At 35.4% G+C, this 19,562-nt stretch overlaps 1 protein-coding gene across 2 annotated transcripts; it reads right to left on the bottom strand.

Moving 5' to 3' along the window:
- Positions 1 to 1,339: 1,339 nt before the first annotated feature.
- LOC122072101 (zinc finger CCCH domain-containing protein 18-like) lies at positions 1,340 to 6,302 on the bottom strand. 2 transcript variants are annotated; one of them, XM_042636646.1, is made up of 8 exons: positions 6,083 to 6,302; positions 4,024 to 4,996; positions 3,770 to 3,937; positions 3,495 to 3,674; positions 2,879 to 2,958; positions 2,322 to 2,489; positions 2,079 to 2,205; positions 1,340 to 1,935 (listed from the first exon to the last, which is right to left on the bottom strand). In XM_042636646.1, the coding sequence occupies exons 2-8, from the start codon at positions 4,980 to 4,982 to the stop codon at positions 1,866 to 1,868; spliced, it is 1,752 nt and encodes a 583-aa protein (XP_042492580.1). In that variant the 5' UTR covers positions 4,983 to 4,996; positions 6,083 to 6,302; the 3' UTR covers positions 1,340 to 1,865. The 2 variants fall into 2 exon arrangements, with proteins under 2 accessions (XP_042492580.1, XP_042492579.1); XM_042636645.1 differs by lacking the exon at positions 6,083 to 6,302 and adding an exon at positions 5,443 to 6,070.
- Between the last annotated feature and the right edge of the window lie 13,260 nt (positions 6,303 to 19,562).

Below are 19,562 nucleotides of genomic sequence, written 5' to 3'. Positions count from 1 at the left end.
GTGGAGGAAAACTTTTCCTTTCATTTTGGAAAGAGACTATGTCCTGCATACATGATGATCCAAGTAAGAGCAATGACAATGGAATCAGTCTCCATGGGTTTCGATTCTGATTCAAATGGAATCACATTAAACCCTAAAGAATTACAGATTTATATATCTGAAACGATGGGAATTGATATCAAATCCAATCAATTCTGATCTATTTCGACGAGAATCGACGATCTAATTCAGATTTCTCAAACCATAGATGCATTGACATGGATAGTATGACCATCATATTCCCTTTCTTCCATTAATCCAAAAGGCAAAGTTCCTTTAATGTGATTAATGGTTTTCACAACAAGAGTGGTTGAACTTTTTGAAAGCATGTTTGGGATCACAAGAAGGCTGAGGCTAATGGAACAGAGTTTTATGTAAGGACATTAGATTTATGAAGTAATGCAGAGCATGTTCATAAACATATAGGGATGGTCCCCTCATGTGATATAAGTTTGTACAAACCATTATTTTTTTACACTGGTCCCCCTTCGAGATTCTAATCTAGATGGCCAACCATTTATAAAAAATATATAGTTGAAATGTCTATATTGTGACAGTTGGGCCCACCAAATTCTGTAGTGTCAAGTCAACCCCAGATGTTATTATGTTTATGGACTAAACACCCATTTAGAATTTATTCATGAACATAGATATTTCATAGAGTGGAGTCAGGAGAGAGATACTGACATAGGTGCTGGAGTAGGAACTGCACTCCCATATAGAGTTTCCTGGTAATATATGCACCTCGATTATAGACTGAGTTTTCAAGTCAACCCCAGATGTTATTATGTTTATGGACTAAACACCCATTTAGAATTTATTCATGAACATAGATATTTCATAGAGTGGAGTCAGGAGAGAGATACTGACATAGGTGCTGGAGTAGGAACTGCACTCCCATACAGAGTTTCCGCACCTCTATTTTAGACTGAGTTTTCTTAAGACCACAATGAATGGAAACCATGACCCATCTGGATCATGTACAATAGGATGAGAGATGTGGGTGGGAAATGATGGGATCATACATTGATCGTCCCCTCCTTAAGCCACCAGCGAAGAAAAACTGTCATTAAACTGATTGCCTATCTATAAAATTTCAATCCCATCCAACTTACCACATTACAAAACTAAATATCCATCCATCATTGATTTCATATGGGAGGCCTGTACACAGTACAGGACCATGCATAAAAAATGGGTCCAAAAAAATAAAAACATACATTGGCAGAACCTTTGAGCAAATCAGACAATAAAGGTAGTGATATCAAAAGAGATTGAAGACAAGAAGATGCTAAAGAAATTTTGGTATAAAGATTCTACTACCCTTTGTTTAAGTAAAATTATTTCCATTTGTTTCCAAGTGTTACAGAGATTCTACACTTTCTTCTTTTCTCTGAACCCTGCATATTCTGTAGCTTTTTCTTCCACTAAGGCAGATTATGATACATTCTCTTCTAACATCCAAACCTTTTGCTTGCTTTCTGTGATTACATTTAAAAAAGAAAAAGTGTAGAAACTTGTTACATGTAGCTTTCTAGCTTTCTGTATGATTGGTTCCTATTTGAAACCTCCTCCTCCACCCCATGTATCAGGGAGAAGAAGCTTCGATGTTTCCGACTTTCTTCCTCAGTATGAACTCGTATGGAACTTGATGAGCTGCTTTGAGATGAATGCAGGGAGGGAGGGTAAAAGGGAAAAAACTAAAATGGAGTTTTGGTTGGGGAGGAGTTTTTTACATGTGGGGGAGGGGGGCTATTGTATTGCATTCGAAGCATTAGACTCGAAATCCAGTACTCTACCTCTATATTTCATCTCTGTTTCTGAATCTATATCACTGTTGAAATACTGCTTGGTATTGGAGATGCAAATGGACTCTCAGGAAGATTTACACCTTGGCTGTTACAAAAATCAGAAATCAGAATGACAAGGCATATAAGCAGTATCAGAAAACGATAAACTTAACAGAAACAACTGAACAATTACTCTAATAATATGCGCTACATTAATTCGATGCAAATTTTGTTCTTAAGATAAGTTACCTCTCCTGTTCACTGTAATTTGAGATTGTGTGTCTTGCTTTGTCATCACTAGTTGAACCATTGTTTAAAACATCCAGTAAGTAATTGAACCGATCAGCTGAAGTGAACTCATTGTGATCCCCAGAAGCTTTGACATACAACAACAAAGGAAAAATCATTAAGGTAAGTAAACAAATAATAAACATTTAAAAGCACCTGCAAGAAAGAAATTTGAACCATCTGCAATGTAAAACTATGACAAACCTTGTGACAGCTTTATTTCATCCATGGAGTAGCCAAAATATGGTGGTGTCAATTGTTTCGGTGCCAACTGCAATTCAGTGAGACGCCTTCTCTCGAGTTCAAGAGCCTGTTCATGCTCTTCCATTAGCTGCTCCCTGAAAAGTCTAGAATTCCCCAAGACTCTGGACACTGGAGCAAAAAGGTCCAAGGTATTAAAAGACAAATGAAAATATGCTACAAGATTGAACACTTCAGGCCTACAGATGCCACTGAGGCATGTGAAAAAATACAAGGTGAGTACAGTAGATCTAGTGAGTACAGTAGATCTACCATCCAACCAATCCCCCAAATGATTACCTAACCTAATAACCCTAGCCATCAAATCTTTCAATATCTTTTTTCCCTCCTATGTGAAAAATGCAAGCTTTTGACCATGAAAAAAAAATGTTACAGTTTAGATATCAAAGATTCATATAGGTAATATATATATTTTCTCAATATTCTCTACCTAATACAGCATTACATATCTTAATAAAACTATATAACATGCCAGTAAATTCATCTGGTGATCTACTCACTTGAATGAAGCTCAGGAGGATCCATTTCTAAGAAGTGAGATGGGTAGTAGGCTGGGGAATCAATTTTCTCAGAATACTTCCTGCATTGAAAATAAAAACTGTAAGAAGAATAATCTCAACCTCAAACACAAAATTGAGGATAAAAACAATTGAAGAAAAATAGATTTCAGCACTGTAACTTCAACTAATACAGATTTCCATAATAAATTTTTGGAATACAAGACTAAACAAAGCCTTACATGGAATATTTAACTTCATATAGTCAATGCAAATACTACAGATTTGCCATGAATGCACGTAAGGACTACAAAACAATATTGCCACAAGTTACTTTACAGAACAATGGTGCAATGGCATCTATCTAAGGGCAAAATATGAGGTTACAATAGTTTCAGAATTAATGTCGATACACAGCAGTAGCATTTCAGCCTACTACTAGAATGGAAAGAATGAAAAAAATAGATAATCAATCTCAGATAACCAATGCGAACAAGAATGCTGCTCCAACTCTTGCTTCATTTTGAACTAAAAATTCCTTGGTCCCTCATCAAACAATATAATAATTATATTCAAAAAATAAATAAATAGAACCATTTAAATAGGTGAGTACTTTTACCTGTCAACAAGCCTGGACTTTTCCCTATAGGGTTTCACAAGAACACGAGCGCCACATACAAAATGGGGGTTCCCCTTGGTCAAAATCATCTTCACGGTTTCTGGATAGACAAAAGTCACAAAACCAAACATTCTTTTCTGCTGACAGGGAATTCTAACATCTTGAACTGGCCCAAAGCTCCTATAAACCAAAAAAAAAAAAATTGACAGAAAACAATAAGAAACACAACAAAGATAAAATGTAAAGAAACCTGCAACAGTATCAAAATCTCATACTTAAAATAGTTGGAAACATCTTCCTCAGTAAAAGTGCTCTCAGCAGGAAAAGTCAGATAAATCTGTCGAGACCCTGCAACAATTACACCTGGGTCACTTCTCTCACTCCTGTACTCCTTGTATCTAGGGGCATCTTCGGCCAAGACCACCGAGTGCTGCCCATGAGGTCTGTAACCCAATTATAAAAAGTCTAACTGTTAGGATATTATCTCAAGAACTCATTTATGGAACTCCATGAGAAATCATTACTGTACCTGTCAATAACTTGAATGCTATCCTTCAATCGAGCAAGAAGCTTTGTCAGACTGTAACCGGCCTTCCCGTGTCTTTGGCTCTCTGTGAGGTAACCCTCTGCCTGGAGGGTCTTCCCATACTTCTCATAATACATCATTGGCAGAGAAGCAATCGATACAGGGATGCCCCGTCTGGACTTCAAGAGCTCTGTAAGCTCCAACTCCAATTTCTCAAGGGAGCCCGGTGAGAAGAAATGATCATCATTAACCAGCTCATTCGAATTTGGGCTGAAGATCTGAGAGAAGCTATCTAAAAAGGGCTGGCCATGGAAATACCTACAGTTGGTTCCATGCTTACAAAACCCTTTGTTGAAGTAGTGGCAAGCCTTCACTGGGAATTCAGGAAGGCTTGGAGATCTCCGACTGGTTCTTGCACTTAGACTGCCCAATGCGGATTCAGGGTAGTAATAATTGCTTGAAAAATCTGATCCCACAGAGTTAACAGCTTCTAACTGATCCTCCAAACTCAAGAACTGAGCTTGATTGTGGAGATACTCATCAGAGAGAGAATCCCCATATGTTGGTGGAATGAAGTCCATGTTTTGTACTCCTTGCTGTTCAGTTGTGACCTGCTGTTCCCAATAAGGAGCAGCAACCCTAAATGTGGCCGGCGATGAGAATGGCCGTGAAGAAGCTGGTGAAAAGGGAGTGAACTGCATGGGCAGATCTGAAATGGGTGTTGGATTCATGGAACCAGGAGAAATTAAACCTGGAACTGCTTGTTTGGATGATAGCCCAAGTTCAGCTTTCGCCTTGTTGATTAAGGAATAAATCAAGCTGTCAGGACCAAAAGCCAACCGTATCATCTCCCGGTCTCCATGGTCTTGAAGAAGTAGATACCCAATAATCTTCGTAACATTTTCTGGTTCTAGTTTCTGGATTCTGTTGAAAACAACTCGTGTAGACTCTGAAAAATCCATGTCCCGTCCAGCCACTGCAAGTCAATTCAGTATATAGAAGAAAGATGAATGAATAACACACGACCAGAGAAACTATGACAGGGTAATACCACCAAACCATTAGGTGAGACCAGTAGATAATCAAAAAGTCAAAAATCTAGTAAAGAAGGGAGTGCAAGAACAGTTTTAACAATCAAATCCCTAGACTTAGGTTTAAAATGTTTTTCCCTAGAAAGTAAAGAGAACGAGCTCCAAACCTACAAGACAAAAAATAATTTGAGAGAAAGAAGAACCTCCCACTACCATTTTTCCTCCTCATCTCAACCAGTATTTAATTCTTCTCAATTGATACCACTAATGGCGTTTGAATCTAGCTTAAACAGGATCACTAAAGCTACTCCAACCAGATAAGGAAATAAAAGTCGCAATACCAAAGCAGAAATAAAAACCCAGAAAAGAAAATAAAAGGTGGGGGAATCACCAGTTTCAGAACAGTAAGAGCAGCCCCAAATAAGCATTCGTTTCACCACTTGGCAGCCAAAAAGATTAAAGTCATTCAACAGAACAGATTTAAGCAGAGAAACCCAGAAAAAAAAAAAAGTAGTCACCTTTCAACCAAATCAGAGAAGATAGATAAACTTTAAAGTATATGAATTTTTTTTCACCACCAGAAACAAGCAAAGACAACAACCATTTCCTTGAATGAGAAAAAAAAAACAAAGGAATACAGTCCATATTCAGCACTGAAGAGAACCAAAAATCAAAAACACATTTTCTAAATGAAACCCTAGAGGAGTTTCACTTGCTAACTTTCTCTCCAACTCGGAGAACAAATTTATCGTATTCGAACTCAATAAAAAAGAGAGAACAAATCATCTCCACGAAACCCTCTGTTTTTTTAGTCATTTGAATAGAAACCCATATCCCAAAATACTACTTTAGCAGAGCAAGTATGAAACACTCGTTTCAAGTTATCATTGGAACAAATAAACCAGTTTCAGAAGATTTTGAAACAAACCCATTAATGGTAACTGACCTCCAAAACTGATTACCAAAAAAATTGCAGATAAAACAGATTTTCAAAACCATATGAGCATAGATCTAACATCTAAGATACCCACCAAATCTTACAGGCCTTTCTTCTATTTCCAAGTTCAAACTCCCAGATAGAAAAATAAAAAATAAAGTCAGACGAACCAATCCAGAGCTTCGAACTCCATCAATACTCTTCTATCTGTTTTTTCTTTTTTCCCTTATATCTTTCTCAAATGTCACCTTCTCTATTCTCTCACAGCCCCTAATCTCTATCCTTCTACAGGAACATCTCAAAAAGGTTAAATGACAGAAAGATAGCTTTAAAGGCGCCTGTCTTCAGTTTAAATCAACAAATAAATATTAAAAAAAAAAAAAATTGATTTGATCCCAATTTCAGTGAATGAATAAGAATATAGTTTTTAGAAATTTTACTTACCAATAATTCACCTCACTACTAATTTTCTCTCTCAGATCTTAAATTTTCGAGAGAAAATTTCAAAAAAGAAAAATCTTTTCCTTCTTCACCAAATTACAAATTTACAGGTCGAATTTGTCGTTACAGAAAATTACGGGAATTAAATTAGAAATAGTCCTGGATTTGCAAACTTCTGCATAACAGATTGAGATTTTGAAGTTACAATAGTACCCCTATGTAATTCCTAAAATACCAACCCAATTTTCTCCTTTTCCAATAAAATAAATCCAAAAAGGGAAAAAAATTACTATGTGGCTTTGTCGTTTGTTGTTCATTTCTTCCTTGATTCCTTCCCTATCTCTTTTTTTTTTTTTTTTTTTTTAATCCGTTCCTATCTCTTTTATTCCCTTTTAAATTACTTTTTTCCTTTTCCACCCAACAAAATTAACTTTTTCCCTTCTTTTTCCCTTATATATATATATATATATATATGACTTCTTTTACATTATATGACTAAGATTTCAAAACTTGTAGACCAAATGCCCCTTAACTTATTAGAGAGAGAGAGAGGGGGGGTCAATTCTGACCCATTACTCTTGGATCTCATTAAATTCAATTCAATCAATTGGTTAGAATGATCCTTATATGAAAACTAGGTTTAGGGCGTTTTGGAGCCAATTTTGAGTGATTATTCACTAATTTGATCAATTGTGTGGTTCAATTCATCCAACATAATGATTTAAATCACAATTTCAAGATTTAAAACCATGTAAGAGAGAAAGAGATAATGTGTGTTGTATAAAATGCAATGGTTTTTGGAATAGGGAGACTAAAAATGCATGGCTTAAAAAAATGGCGTTCGAATTGGCCAATTCATAGAGAGAGAAAAGAGTAATGCTCAAATCAAGATCTTGAGTCAGTCGAGGTTGATTTTGATTCTAATCTATTTAGCTCAAATAATCTTGAAATGAAACTAGAGTTAGAATATTTTTGGGTCAATTTTGAGAGATTACTTTTGAATTATTGTATTGAAAATAAGGTTAGGACATTTTCTTGGCCAATTTCAATCGATTATGGTTTAATCTATTGGTCTGATCGATTCAAATCTTGATTTAAATTTTTGAAACCGTAACAGAGAGAGAAAGATACAAAATGTGAAAATTTTATGAATTTGAAGGGAAGAAATAAAGTGTGTTGATACAAAATCAACTTGTTTGTATCAAACAAAGTGACGCATTTTTATCATAAAGGTCCATCAAACATTACTTAGATAACATGGCCACTTGCATCAAGTGGGAGCCACTCATCCCTAAGTTCATAGATTTCGTTCCATTATATTAGACACGTGGAAATAAATCCAACGTTTGATTACGATGTTAATAGAACACATGTCCCACATGCAAGGCCTCATTCACCATTTGATCAGCCCTATCAGTCTTTTGTGTTCCCCTTTGTTCTTTACCATCCTTCCAAATTTTTAAATATATTAATTGCGGTGAGGGAAATAATGATGGAAAAAAAAAATGGGTAAGGGTATAAAGGTAATTGTCTTTGAGTCAAGGGTATTATAGGTAAAAAAATTGAGCATCTTTATGATTGGGTGACCGGTTCAACCGGCAGGAAAATAGGAAATGAGGAGATTACCGTCAACGGAATGACAGTAGGAATGAATATACGAAGCGATTAATGAGTAAATGATTAAAATACGATGAGAGAGAAAGAGTTTTAGGACGTTTCGCATCTCCGTTAGAACCGGGCTTTTCCGTTATCTTTTTAATCTCTCTCTCCAACGCCCCCTTCTTCCTCATCTTATTAGGGTTTGACTTGTGTTAATTTATAAATGGAAAGCATGCTATTACCGGTGAGAGGATGAAATTTTCATTCTCCCTTTCAACAAAATTATAATTACCCATTGACATTATGGAGAATCGAACTTAAGATCATACGTCTATCTACACAATCCTCAATTTGGCAATTTCCTCTAACTAAATTATCTGTAGTGGTGCGATTTCCATTGTGATTTAGTTCATGTCATCGATCGTTGTCGATACTAATACTAATATTGATGCATATTAAACGTATCGATACCAATTCCATATCAAAACAACATTTTTCATTAAAACAAAACTGCATTCGTACCGTGTCGGTCAAGTATCAATATGTTACTCAGTACTCCAAGTATAGAAAGGACTGAAATTTTTATCCTCCCAATGGTCATGATTTATGTATTCCTAATTTGAATGCAAGTCACCTTCTTCCCTCTCTCTCTCCCAATATAAAAATCAACAATTATTTGTTTTGTTTCACATAGTATTTTTTTTATTAGTAAAATAGTACTATTATTATCATTAAGCTTACTTATTTTTGTTAATCTTATTAGCTTATCTTTGTCCTTTATCATAGTTATCCGTTTAAAAGAGTAGATTACACTCTTAAGATGTTTTGTCCTTTCACTCTCACGGATCCGGCTCCTTTTCTTAGCAACCATCGTTGAGGTTGGCTCATAGCTACTTGGGCGAGCACCACGTGATGAGGTGATGAACCAGCGGTTTGAGAAAGGCACGGAGAACAAGGCACTAAAAGAGACTCAGAGAACAAAACGTCAAGAACCATTGGATCATCACATCGTCATGTAGCACTCACCCAGACAGCTATGGACAAGATGTGGGCAATGGGCGCTAAGAAGAGGAACCAAATCCCACTCTCACATATACTTTTAAGTCATGTTTAAGAGTCGGAGTCCAGAATTGTAAAACCCGGATTAAATATAAGTGTGTAATTATTATAGTAATGATCAATTGTTGTGTTGATTAGTGCGAGACAGTATTATTCCGTGTTTAAAATGTTGCTTAAGCTAAGAGAGTGTGGTGTGAGATTAATTGGATCTAGACTCTCTGTGTTGGTCTTGGTCAATATCGATACCATAGCAATATGGATAAGGTCCTCTCCATTGTAAATTCCAAAGATGGGGAAGTGTATATTGTGGGGGAGTGTAGTGTAGTTTCTATGAATGTAAAAGGATTAATTGGAGTGCGTGAGGAAGCATTCACAGAAGCGACATTTTTCATTTCATGGGGAGCAGGCTATGACGCAGTGTCAATCTTGAGCAAAAAACTTTGTCTCATATCAGTATAGGGGAAAAGAATGTTGCTTGCTTGAGCCCTCTATGCCTGGACATAACTTTCTGTGGAAAGACCTAATTTCCTGACCACATGCATGGAAGATGCCTCGGCCTGGCTCCTATTGGTTAGCACATGCATTGGTGCAGTAGTCACGCAAGTAGGTAGCATTCTTCTTCCCTTAAATATATCATATAAAATTGGGCAAGAGAACTCTATCAAGCACTAGTGCACATGCCAATGGGAGGCCACATAGAGGCATCTGAGTATGGGGGCAGCGCCATCTTTTTACATCCACCTGTGTCTGGGCATAGAAAGAGTCAAGCGGAAAAGGGGGGAAAGCTCTCCGTTCCTGGTTCTCCTGTAGCTGGATTATCCGGAACCACAAGAATCCTTAGAATGGATTACAACTCAGCACCTTATGAGATTTTGAGAAGAGTTGTTTATTTGGAGAGCACAATATGATGAAAGTTGTAAGTTGTGTTCGGGGAGGAGTTATTTCCTGTCGTTGGCCTCTATGGTAGAAATCAATAAGGGGAGGCCTAAGAGGCGGTGGTTTACCCTATGGCGGATGGTAGCGGTTTGAGTCCGCTTATCTCCAGCACGTGAACTTAGCCGATACAAAGGTATATACACGCAAACGGGCAAGGGTCTTGTCTCCTATAAAATCATACATAATAACATCATACATACAATTAAAAGCAGAGGTAACCCAGCCTTGTTTAGCCCCTGTAACGACAGAATAAGGGTTGTGAGGATCAATCAGAGCCAACCTGGCCCATCTTGTGCCATTTAATGTTAATTAGGGTAAGACTAGGCTAAACCTAGGTTGAGCTTAGGTTGGGCCAGGGTTTTAAAAATTTGGCTTAACCTGGACCAGTTGCACCCATTAGGTATCGATCTCTCTGTTAATATTAATACGTACTGACTGACACTTCAACACGACATCAATATTTAAAATCATGATCCTAAGTCAGTTGATAAGGAATAAATGAAAAAGAGGACAAAATAATAAGATTGAATTTTCCTTCACCCACGTATAGAGACACTCTTAATCGACAAGATCTGACCCTTGATTAAATCGATAAAGGGTATTTCAGTCATTAGACAATATGAGTGAAAGTGAAAAGATTCTCTTTTCACACTGATTAAAGGAAAACTTTTAGTAAATGATAATGATATATAAATAAGAAGATGACACCACCTTACTTTGTTGATTCTCATCCAATAATATCTAATAAAATAATAGCTAAATTTTTTCAATGGTTGTCATGTTTGTAGAGTATACCTTATTTGCAAATATGTCCCTTTCATGCCCAATAAATAATTCAAATGTATAGTTAACTTTGAATATTTGCATACAATAGAGAATAGCTTAGGACTCAGGTTTAGTTCAGTGTCAGGCTTATCATAACCACATTTTAGTAAATTAAAATTAAAATTAAATAGATTCTTTCGTAAAGATAAATTAATCTAATGACAATCATCATTAAGGACCACAGCTTGACATGGAAGATTCATGTGTAGATGAGAAGAAGTCATTCTAACCCTAATGTTTTTTTTTCCCTCTTTTTAATGCTAAGTAGCCATTAGGTCCACACTCCAATTGTGAGTGAATATGTAAATTTTTTTTATGTCAAGTGGCAATTGGGTCCACATTCTAATTGAGTAAACATGTAATCGTATATCTAATTATAAGTTATTTTTCAATCAATTTAACTTCACCGTATGTCAATAAAATGCTCGAAAATTATTTAAATTTTATTTGAAAAATCTTGACCATCGAAGTATAAAAAGTGAAGTCCCAAAATGATAGATCATATGATTGAGATTTAATTACTAAATTTATCATATGACATAATTAAATGATTTCCCATATATCCAATGATTAGAATGATCAAATAAAAATTTCACACTATTATAATAGTTGACTATTATATTATAAACCAATAGCACTATTAGTGGAAGAAATTATTTTTGTAATATTTTTTTTTTTTTGGCACAAAATAGCCCTTCTAGTGGGAAATATTATTAGTCTCATTGGTGATTGGACAAAAAGACAGATACTATCTTAAGAAGATCTTTAGGAAATGTGGCCTTTTGAGGATGATCCAAGTGAGGGTAGGAAAAAGCCCATTTGGAAATCGAGTATGCATAAGCATTGAATCCACGATGATGGCAAAAATCTCAACTAGGGGCAGGGGGCATTAAACCAACCACAAGACATTGGATCAACACTTAGATAGTCAGAGTGGAGGTCAACCCTCTTAAGGCCAAGATCCATGGCCCATACGAATAGCCAAAGCTAGGGTTGCAATAGGGTTGGGTTGGGTTGGGTTGGGTTGGATTGTGCTGGGCTTTTGAAAGCTTTAGCCCAATTTTAAGTTCCCTTTATTAGGCCTAGGCTTAGTCTGGCCTTGACTTAAGATCTGAAAAATCCAACCTTGACCTGCCCTTAAGGTTGGGCCAAACTGACCTTGATTAGCCTTAACCATGACGAGGGAGAAAGGAGATTAAGGGGCTGGGCTGAGTCAGGTTGGGCTGGAAAGAAGAAGAAGAAGAAGAAGAAGAGAATGATACCAGATTTTTGTGTAAGACCTTAATCTAAGTATTCAACCAGTTGAGATCGGCATGATGGTGCAACACATCTGTGCATTACTTTTGTTGCACAAGGACAACACAAGCTAAATTGGAGAAGTACACTATAGAACCTATCGATCTAAGCAATGATGAATTGATAGGGGTACACTAGTTGATGTTGCTTCAATATATAGCTTTCTTCCACAAGAGAGGTGATTATAGATAATAAGTTCAGTTTCGATGTATATGGTCTAGTTTGGTTTGATTCACATTTATTTGGTTGAAACCAAATTGCATCATTTACTAAACGGTTGTATTTTCTAAAACTGCAACCATTTAGTAAATGGTTTTGATTCCATGGTTTTTAAACGGTGTCAATTTCACGATTTTGATCATGGTTTATTCCATATGATTTCTAAACGGTTAACAATCGGTTTATTCGCATGGTTACTAAAATTTGCTTTTGTTGATAAACTTTTCAATCTTGTATCAAATTAAATGAGGCATTAAACAAGTAATGATTTAACTACATAACTACATAATAGGAGTAAACTATTGAATAGACAGTTGCACATCCTCTGTGGTCCTTAATTCTTCCCTAAATTAAACCATTATTTTTTGTTAAAACAACCAAATATTTGATTGTTATATGAGTTAATTGGATCGGTTTTGACGGTTTAAACGGTTTGATTTTCATGATGTCAATTCGGTTTGAAGCCAACGGTTTAAACGGTTAAAACCACCCCAACCCATTTAACTAATCAGTCTTAAACTTGAAACCAGAACTGAACAATTTACTAAACGGTTTTACAGTTTTGATGTAAACTGATCAGTTCGATTTCGATTTCAAATTTACATCCTTAATTACCGATAACAATGACCCTATATTCATTTCTATGGAGCATAACAAGTACTATTTGAGACATGGTGTTACTTGAAAACCACATCCCATGTTTATTCTTGAGCAATTGTTCATTACTTAAAGTTCCTACTCAAGAAGATTGCTCACTCACCCCCAACCCCTACGCCTCCTCCAAAAAAAAAAAAAAAGAAGAAGCAATAAGGTCGGGCTAGGTTGGGCTCAGCTCAAGGCCTCAACTCTAGCTCGGCTTGTCCTTGACTCAATGTCAAAAATTTCCCGATCCTTGTTGACCCTCAAAACTAGGGTATCTTAGGCTCTCAGCCTAGGCCTTGGGGCAGGCTCAGGCCGAGAAGGCCAAACTTGCACCCTTATCCAAAGATTCTCTAACAATTCAGCTTGATTGGAAAAATTTAGTAGAAAATATGGTTTAATTCTTTCAAATGGTTATTTTATGGAGCATACATGGTTTAGGATAAAAGTTTTTTTGTCACATAAGTTTAACATATTATGTTTTCATCTATTTACAAGACGCATTCGCAAAGCTTCATCACAAGATTTCACCGAATCAATTCTAAAAGCAAAAACAAAGAGAGAGAGAGAGAGGAGATGATGCCCTACAAAAACATGTGGCCCCCAGCTACTCTTCAATATTCAGTGAAAACCGTTGACAGGGAATCGTGATCTTATTTATGATTTGAGATGTTGACACTCAAGAGAGAAGAGAGAAGAGAGAAGAGAGAAGTTTGTTGTCAATGTGTCTGCCTCCAGCAGAAGAAGTGGTTCCGGATTATATGCATTGTCCTGTCCTTTTGCATGCATTTTGTTCATTCACGCATTTGTCGTATTAATTAATTGGGTCGGTGGGGTTGATTCATTTTTTTGTCTCGATCCATTGATGCCAAATCAACGTAATAGAATGAATCTCAATACAATTTTGTAATTGTCATCTCTCACATTGATGGATGCGTAAGTGGGGTCGTTAATTTGTAAGGCAAAATAGCCGCGGTACGTGCAGAAAAATAAGAATACGAAACGTTTGGAGTCTGGTGAATGTTTACGTAAGTGATATGATTGACACGTGTTAAATATGTTAATCCTACTAACAAAGTTGTAAACAGTTACAATTCTGTTTAATATTATTAATATTTAAATAAATAAATAATAAAAATCCCAATATAAGTAGACTCCTCCTTTGATTCCGTTGAAAAACCTCTCTCTCTCTCTCTCTCTCTCTCCTTGCTTCTTCTTCAAGGCCGTTCTTTCTTTCCTCTTCCTTTGTCAACGCTCTCCAGTTTAATTGAAGTTTTGTTTACTAATCTCATTGAAGATTTGCATCCATGGTAAATTCTCATAGATTAATAATATATACCCAGGAAGTAATAATAAAATCCTAGATATTCAAGAGCTTTGCTTACTTTATAAATTCAAATTTGTCCTCTACCATACATGCAAGCTTTACTGTCCAAATCCCTTCTTTGATGATTAATATGTAAACATGGTATTTGAATATGTGTGGTCAAGTCTCTCAAATGTTTAGTGCCTAAAAATAATTATGTTGATTTTTTTTACCTCATACTATTTTTGAGAGATAAGCAAGAGAGAGAGAGAGAGAGAGAGAATTGAGATTTCCCAATAGAATCGAAAGAGAAGTCCGCTTATATTGGATTTTTATTCTTTATTTTTTTATTTATATAAAAAAAATAGTAGACAAGTTAAGTAACCACGTCCGTCATCTCTCCATCCTAAAAACTAAGAATCAGTTACAATTTAAAAAACTAATAGATGATTTAGATTAATCTAATATTAAATGGAAAATTAATATTAAAAGAAAGTGAAAATAAGATTGCAATACGTATGTATTGCTACCACTCGCCCAATTTGTAATATACTTACATATAGCATTTATCGATCAACCTCAACGTCAAAAAAAAAAAAAAAACCCTAAAACCAATCGGGTACAGCGGACAGAGAAAATAATTCCATATTGAAAGTACATGTTTTCTTAAGATCAAGGTGAATGGGTCACATCTAGATCGTTTTATCATCCAATTATTGATAGAGTAGAACTTTGGATAAAGATTTATGTCGCCCAACATGGTGTGTAGCGCATAATTGGTCTAAATGGCCTTAAATAGATAATAAACCTTCGAATTATCAGGCGATCAAAGTATTAAGTCGTTCCAATCTGGTGACTGTCAGGCCACTACCTTGCACTAGAAACACTGGATTATTGATCGATCAATACTTGAACCAAACATGTTTGATAATCGATGAAGTTAATATTGGGATTCAATTAATTGGTTCGAATCAGGCCTACTAGCGTGGACCAACTTTTGATAGCCTACCTTAAGTATTTTGATTTATCAAACCAAAAAAAAAAAAAAAATCCCACACTCACCAAAAGATCTCGAGTCGAGAAGGCACCTTCCTGTTTCAAATAATTAAAAGATAAGGACGGGAGATGAAATTAGTTATAAAAAGAAAAAAAATATTTGTAATAATGAATGTGTAATCTACTTAAAATTCAACTATTTTGAGAGAGATCCATTGAGATCGATGTTTTCTCACACACTATCATATCTTGACCATATACGTCTTGCATTATCACCCTCTTTCTTCCCTAATAGCGTGGGCTTCTAATTTGACAAAACCATTTCCCACGTCATGATTAATGTAGGGGAAGAGATTCTCCCCTTCATTAATAATACTGTTAGGGTGGAAAACCCTCTCTCATATCACATGGCATAAAAAAATGTAAGGAAGGGTATTTATGAATACATAAGGTAATACATACATTGAAGGATAGGATTTCTCTCCTTATAGCCGGAGCAAGAGAGTGATCCCAAAATTAAAATCACTTGAGAACACGTATTCAGATCCTCCCAACCGTGGTATTACTCTATGGTCTAGGGTTCTATGGCAGGGCTCCATGGAGAGTATGGAGCCCGCTACTGATCATGAAATTGATAAGATGAAATCATGTATGTATGGGTGATGAGTAATCATTTTCCATTTATTGAGGTAAGGATTGGATGGGCCTAAGGGGTTAGTTATGGATCATGGTGGAGTGGGGATAAGGCTAGAAAAGGAAGGGTCTTTGACAACGATATGCCCGTGGCCTTGTCGGTACGGTTTCAATTATATGAATTAGCTGTGTCTTCATTCTTCTGTCTTCACACTTTTGAGTCCTCACCATGGCAAGAAAATACAGTACAGCCGTGCAGCTGCTTTTAATTTTACTGAACTATAAGTCCCAATCTATAATTAATCATTAATATAATATAAAATATATATATATATATAGAGAGAGAGAGAGAGGGAGAGAGAGAGAGTTTTAGAAAATGGGGATCATCCATCCTTATACGGAGAATAGGGTTAGGCAGTTTTATGCGAAAAAATTCTTTACGATGAGCGGTGAGTTGGAAGTGAGCATCAAACAATTGAAGTATGTGTCAAGGTCCTTTTAGTCGTTGGATGCTTATTGTCATTCATCGCTTCCCATAGAGAATCTAGACTTAAATTTTATATTAATTAATTGATTTCTTATCAATTTCGGACTGATTTTGATTAATTCCGATCTTTAAAACCTTAGAGAGAGAGAGAGAGAGTACCATCAAGGTTCAAGTGAAAAAAAAAATGGGCATTAGAATTAGCCCCAATAAGAGTAATCGATTGGAGTTGACTTGAACTCTTAAATTCCTTTATGGATTGGCCAATTTGAATTAACGGAAACCAAGATTCAGCTTAATAGATTCAACAGATTTAAGTAAAAATGTAAACGGATCAGATACAGATCGAATTTAAATTGGATGTATTTGGATTCAGATATTTCTTGATCGAATTCAGATACCCCTAAACAAATATGGATGCATAATGAATTTGGATTTTCAACTATATGTTTACTCTCTGACTTGTGTAATCCGGATATTCGTCCCCCCAATGATTATAATTTACTCTTAATCCATCTTTCTAAGTTGTTTTAACTATTTTCCTCATTCTTCAGAACCTGTTTAAACTTCAAGAACCTTCAAAATCATTAATTGATTATTTAATCGGATTGAATAATTATTTTTTAGATAATTCGGATTTTATTCCATATACCTTTGAACCAAATACAAATTCGACTATCCATTTACATCCCTAGATTTAAGGGTGTCAATTGGTTGGTTCAATCAAGAATTGGTTTTGATTTATTACTAGGCCAACCCAAAATCGAACCTTTAAGAAAAAAATTTATTTTTTGTTTGATTTCTTATCGATTTTTGTTATCATTTTGTAAAGAAGCTAGTATTGGGTTCGGTATAGTCTGATTCAGTTTTAGATTCACCTTTTTTTGGGTTTTTGGTTTATTATTAGGTTACTGTTCTAGTCTCATTTTAATCAATTCGGTTAGTTTGATTCTGATTGACCCAAACTGGTTTCAGTTTTGGTTTCTCCCAGGTTCATAGAGTCCAACTCAAAAAATAACAAAGAATGATCAATTCGATCCAAACTGAACCAATCAGTTTCTATCAGATCAACCGGTTCGGGATGAACTTTTAACAATTAATTCAACTCCACCTAATCAAAAACCCTACCCCTTTATTTATCTCCCTAAAATGAAAATGTGGTCCCACCAACCCAACCACTAAAATGCGTTGGAAGATGGGTGAGGGGGAGGGGGAGTAACGGCACCCGTGACAAGTGGCTAATGATGGAGGTCGGTGTTATTGAAATTCTAATTTTCTTTTTTGGGGTTGGAGAGTCGGTCGTCCAGCTTATCTGTCAATCAATCCCCCCCCGGCCAACAAATGGTCCCCACTCTCTCTCTCTCGCCCTTCTCCTTTTGGTATCGGTTTATTTATGGGTCATATCGGGCTAGATCGGATCATTCACTCCAAAAATATTGATCCCAATTATTTTTTTAACGGAATTGTTTCTCTTCTATATCAAATTATCAATACCACGGATAATCCAAATACAATGGTCAAGTTACTTCTACCACTTAGCATGTTAACTAGAGTCAGCTTGCCCGATGGTCAGGAAGAATTGGAAATTATATGGTTAAATTACGTAAGTTGGTCCAGGCACCTTGGTTAACAAAAAAAAAAGGATGGTATTTCTCACTCTCAACCTTGTAGTAATGGAAGTCTATCATAGCAAAAGCCTTGTGTAATAAATTTTTTTTCTTCTTAATAATTAAATTTAAATTGACAAATTTCTATATTTTTAGAGGAGAGATTCTCATCTACTTCTATTGGCATGTTACACCACAAACTAATAATGACTTATGAAAATAAATATATTTCATTAAAAAGAAAGAGATCCACATATGTTAGGAGGAGAGATTATAAATATTTTTAAAAATAATTATGGCATCTTTCATCCACGTAAAGTGTAGTTTTTTTTTTTTTATATATAAATAAATAAATAAAATTTCACAAAACTCATAAACTGCGGGAACACAAGACAAGACAACTAGCACACCATGTGAAGAGGAGGGATTCCAATCCTGGATATCCGCTAACAACAATTACTTGTATCACCGGGCCTAGGGTGGTCCCCACAAAACTTATTAAAAATAATATATATTTTTTAAGTTAAAGTATTAATTTTTTTATTTCTTTTTCAAAACTCCTTAATTAGTTGACGTTGATGATGATTCAAAATTTCTCATTATGTGCGTAGTAAGTGGTCCCCACCCACAAGGGAACCAACACAGCATAATCTATTCATCCATGGTGGATAAGAGTTGGTGTAAGCGATCCAAATTTGATTATATTTTGGTCTTAAGCTTATCATAAGAGGGAGGATTCAGGTGGAGTGATTATTCTTTGTAGTGAATATAGTGGTGCAGTAATTATTGGATGACTGAGAGCATCTAAAGATGCGTTTCGAGACTCTATCAACCATCCGATGCTTGGAATTGGGATCTATGACCGTTAAGATCACCAATTTTGAAATTAACAATTTTTTATGTAATCAAATAAAAAAATCTGTTAAGATCACCAATTTTGTATGTTTCTACTTGGGTTATAATTTTGACCACTTCACATATCATAGAGATTAGTGGTACTCTTTTAATTTTTCTCCTCAACTTGTGACTAACTTTTCACTCAATATATCATGTTCATTTGATGAGAATTCTACCAATGAACACACCTATGTTTGTTAATTTTTCTCATTCATGACAATGATCTTTGAAAACATGTATTAATTGCATTGCTTATGAAATTTTGCCTTTATTATTCATTAAGAAAAAACACACACACACACACACACACTTGAGTAGTTTATATTTATAAGCTTATCAATTTAGCTCATCTGCGTTGTGTCATGCAGAGTGATGATGTAGTAATACGCATAGTATTGATTAGCCTCATGACCAACATAAAATGTTAATGGCGTAATTTAATGACGTACCCTATCTTATTCATATGTTAAAAGTATATGTGACATAAATAATTTAAAATATAATTATAAATTTTCTTTTCATAATATATAATGAAAAATAATGGTGAACAACATATAATGTAAGGATACAAGAGTTGGCAACGCCATAAAGTAATATGCACTTATCTCAACAGAGAAATATGCACATGCTTTGATGT

The sequence above is a fragment of the Macadamia integrifolia genome, chromosome 2, assembly GCF_013358625.1.
Source record: "Macadamia integrifolia cultivar HAES 741 chromosome 2, SCU_Mint_v3, whole genome shotgun sequence".
Taxonomy (NCBI): Eukaryota; Viridiplantae; Streptophyta; class Magnoliopsida; order Proteales; family Proteaceae; genus Macadamia; species Macadamia integrifolia.
The sequence above is the reverse complement of the archived record's forward strand: the minus strand, read 5'-3'. Positions and strand labels throughout refer to the sequence as shown.